A 4,307-nucleotide genomic window follows, 5' to 3' on the forward strand; every position below is an offset into this window, starting at 1 on the left:
AATTCTTCCAAGCGATCCTAATGTATTTCTTGAAATGTTAGGATTGCGAATAGCTGCTTGGGAGGTTGGTAATAATTCATCAAGAAATGAAGCTGTAGCAATTAGCGATGAATTACTAAGGCAGGGTATATTAAATAGTGAAGAATATAAAGCAATACAAAATATTCTAGCAGTATGAATAAAAAAATTGTGTATATAAAAATGATCATCATTAAAAATAAGAGATATATTAAGAAGCATGTATTGGAGGAAGTGGACTTTTCGATACTCTAAGAGAGATGTATAGACGACCAGTAGCATCAAATGTAACTAAAGTATCATCAGCTATGGTTAAAAAGCTTGCAGCTACTGATTTAGGAAAAAGTGCATTAACTGCTGCTAAATCAGCAGGAAAAGAACTATCATTATCAGTAATAGAAGCTGCTAAAAATACTGCAATAGAAAAAGGAAAAAAATTAATTGATAAAGTATCTAAATCAAATCTTAATAAAAAATGTGAAGAGCTGTTATCAAACTTGATTAGATCTGGAACACAAAGTAATGAAGCAAATCTTAGTAACTTAGCATATGGATCTTCAATAAAACCAAAGAAATCAATTCGAAGTGAAAATGCTATTAGAAATAAAGAATTAGTTAAAAAAGGGAATGGGTTCAGATTATTTTTAAAAATTCATTATCAGATAAAAAAAAATTTTCATTTTATATGAAAAATGACAACTTCTGAAGTATTTAATTATGATGAGCCAATGAAAAATGTAGGAATTGAAAGATGTCAATATTATGCCTATAATCCGATAATTGGTACAAATCTAAATAGCGGAGACATAAGAATTACAATTGATCAAACTGATTTATATACACTACCATCTAAAGCTTATATTTTAGTTGAAGGGACACTTCTTAAAAATGATGGTACAGCTTATGCTAATACAGATGTAATATCTTTAATAAATAATGGTATCATGTATCTATTCGATAGGATATCATATAAATTATCATCTTCAGATGTAGAGACAATTGATAATCCAGGTGTAGCTACAACAATGCTTGGATTGTTGCAATATTCTAACAACTTTCAAGTTTCAAAGGGATTAAATCAATTATGGTATAAAGGTTTCTCAACAACAGCATCGCTAACAGATAACGTTGGATTTGCAATTAGGCAAGGAGTAATAATACAAAAACCAACTACAAAGGGAGCATTTTCATTTCGTATACCTTTAAACCACATTTTTGGTTTCTGCAATGATTATGACAAATCTGTTTTTGGATTTATACAAACATTAACTCTTACTAGAGGAAGTGACAATAATGCCATATTTAGAGCTAATAATGTAGTTGCTGGTAAAGTTGTTCTTGATAAAGTAGCATTATACATTCCACAGTTAGATCCATCATTTGAACAAGAATCTAAACTTCTTAGTATGATATCATCAAAAGTAACTATCCAATCAGCTTACAGAGAGCGTTGTCTTAATAGTATGGCAGCACCACAAACTACATCATTTAATTGGCAGCTTAGTCCAAAGGCATCTTCTGAAAGACCTAGATATGTCATTGTTGGATTTCAAACAAATAAGTTGTTAAATCAAACAACAAATCCTTCATTATTCAATCATTGCGACTTGCAAAATATGCAAGTTGTTGTTAGTAATAAAAATTATCCTGAACTTAACTATAATCTATCATTTCCAAATATGAAATATTCATTAGCTTATGGTACTGCATCTGTCTTTAGTGAAAAATTTTATGGAACTAGTGACAAATGGAAACATTCTATATACTGAATATAGAGATTTATTTCCAATTATGGTTTTTGATGTTAGTAATCAAAGAGAAAGATTAGATTCATCAATAGTAAATATATCAATTAATGCAACATTTAATACTGCAGTACCAGCAAATACTATGGCATATGCTCTAGTAATATCAGATAAATTATTAAACTTTCAATCAGATGGAAACAGGCTTACTCAAATTCATTAATTTTATATAAAAATGAATTAAAAAATTTTTTTCTTTATATAATAAAAACGTAAATAAAAATTGAGAGAAAATAATATAACAAAAACATCAGACAATTATGTAACATTATTAATGCTAGCTATAGATAATAATTTGGTAGATAAAGATAAAATAATGTCAAAAGTAGTAGAATCAACTGATGAAAAAAGGCCTGTTGGTCGTCCTGGAATTCATGAAGTAAAAGGAGAAAATGTAGATAAAAGACCTGTTGGTCGTCCATGAATACATGAGATAAAAGAAAAGAAAAAAGAAATAGATCCAAAATATGAAAAATTAAGATCAATTAAGAAAAAGCCAGTCACTATTAAGTTAACAAACGTAGATACAGGGGAAGAAATAGTATACAAATCATTATATAGAGGTATGAAAGAAACTAAACATGGATATGAATATTTTGAATCGCGTGATGGAAAGGTTGATAATGGATATAAGATTGAAGTATTCAATTCTGAAAAGTTAAAAAAAATGTAAAAAAATTCTACATTGTAAAAATATTTTTTTTTAATTAAATAAAAAAAATATTTTATATATAAAAATAATGGCATTTATAACAATTGAATCATTTGATATTAAAAATTTATTTGTAAAAGATATATTCAAAGCTGATAAGCCAGTTCTATATCAAAAATTACAACTTGCATATAAATATCCAACAGGTGCTGGTCCTGTTCTCATTAAAACATTACCTTCTTTTTCCTATGGTGTGTGTGAAAATAGAGATTTTAAAAATGATAAACTTAATGGTTATTCAATGTCATTTGTATGTGCTAAAGAACAATCTAAGGAACAAGAAAAGTTTATTGCAATGATTGAATCTATTGAAAAATTTTGTAGAGATCAAATTGAAGTATATAAAAATAAGATAAAAAAATCTAAGGTTAATCTCGCTAATTTAAAAATTTTAAGATATAATGCAGATAAACCTTCAATAATATATGGAAAGTTATTTTCAAGCAATAAAGATTTAGAAATAACTACAGTTTTCCGTCGTAGAAAAAACTAAAAGTGAAGTAAATCCTTTAGATCAATGCAAAGTAAATCCGAAGGATACTGTAAAATCATTTGTTACAGCTTCACCTTATGATTATATCAAACAAAGATGTGAGGCTATTGGATGCTTAAAGATTGAAGGTATTTTTATTGGTTCAATGATAGAGTCAATACAAGTTAAACTTCAAGAAGTAGTTATTGTTAAAAAGATTTCTAATTTTACTAGTATAATGAACGATTTAGATTTAGGAAGTGAATCAGATGATGAGTTGTAAAATATTTAAAAATCTAAGGATTTAAAAAATATATAAAAATGGGAGATAAAGCTATGGAATTTTATAGAATGTATAAGCCTACGTCATGCAGTTTGTGTTGGAAAAGAGAAGAAATAAATAATAATTTAAAAGATTTAAAAAAATCTTGCTATATAAAAAATGGAAAACATAATTCTTATGGATCCGAAAGACCTACTTCGCATGGGTCTGAAAGACCTACTTGACAAACCGATTCCATACAAATCATCAGAAATATTAACTCCTGAACCTTTTGTATATAGAATAACAACTGTTCAAAATGAGAGACAACTTGAAAAACTGCAAACAGTAGAATATTACTGTAGAGTTAGAGGATGGGGGTGTGTATGATATTTAATATGAAACTTATCATATGAAATATTTTAACAAGAAAAGAAATTTTGAAAAATGGTATATAGATAAATTTTTTATAATAAAAAATATCTTTCATATATAAAATGGAAAACGATATGAATAGCAAAAATGTAAAAGAATTAAAAAAAATCGCTAAAGAGCGAAAAATTAAATATTATAATAATATGCGAAAAGATGATCTTGTTAATGCATTATCTCAAATATCAGTTCCTGCTCCACGTCCTGTAAGACCAGTTCCTGCTCCACGTCTTGTAAGACCAGTTCCTGCTCCACGTCCTGTAAGACCAGTTTCTGCTCCACGTCCTGTAAGACCAGTTCCTGCTCCACGTCCTAAAAGACCAGTTCCTGCTCCACGTCCTGTAAGATCAGTTCCTGCTCCACGTCCTGTTAGTCAAGGATCTATCCTTGACAAACCAATTCCATCATCTGTTTCATCAATTGTTTTAACACCTGGATTATTTTCAAGGTTTGTAACTTCTGTAAACGATGTTGTTGTAAACAGTTATGACAATACTCTCAATTGGATAGATCCATACGTTCCAAATGTGCTGAAGAAAAAAGTGAGTGATACAATAGAAGGAGTCAAAAAAAGAATAGAATCTCTTAAATCGATTGTATTCAACA

The 4,307-nt window shown here is 28.5% G+C and overlaps 1 protein-coding gene across 1 annotated transcript; it reads left to right on the forward strand.

Annotated features, from left to right (window-relative positions):
• Positions 1 to 710: 710 nt before the first annotated feature.
• Positions 711 to 1,787, forward strand: LOC136087971 (uncharacterized). The gene has a single exon (XM_065811606.1). The coding sequence runs from the start codon at positions 711 to 713 to the stop codon at positions 1,785 to 1,787; it is 1,077 nt and encodes a 358-aa protein (XP_065667678.1).
• Positions 1,788 to 4,307: the final 2,520 nt, after the last annotated feature.

Source organism: Hydra vulgaris, chromosome 12 (assembly GCF_038396675.1).
Source record: "Hydra vulgaris chromosome 12, alternate assembly HydraT2T_AEP".
NCBI classification, from domain to species: Eukaryota; Metazoa; Cnidaria; class Hydrozoa; order Anthoathecata; family Hydridae; genus Hydra; species Hydra vulgaris.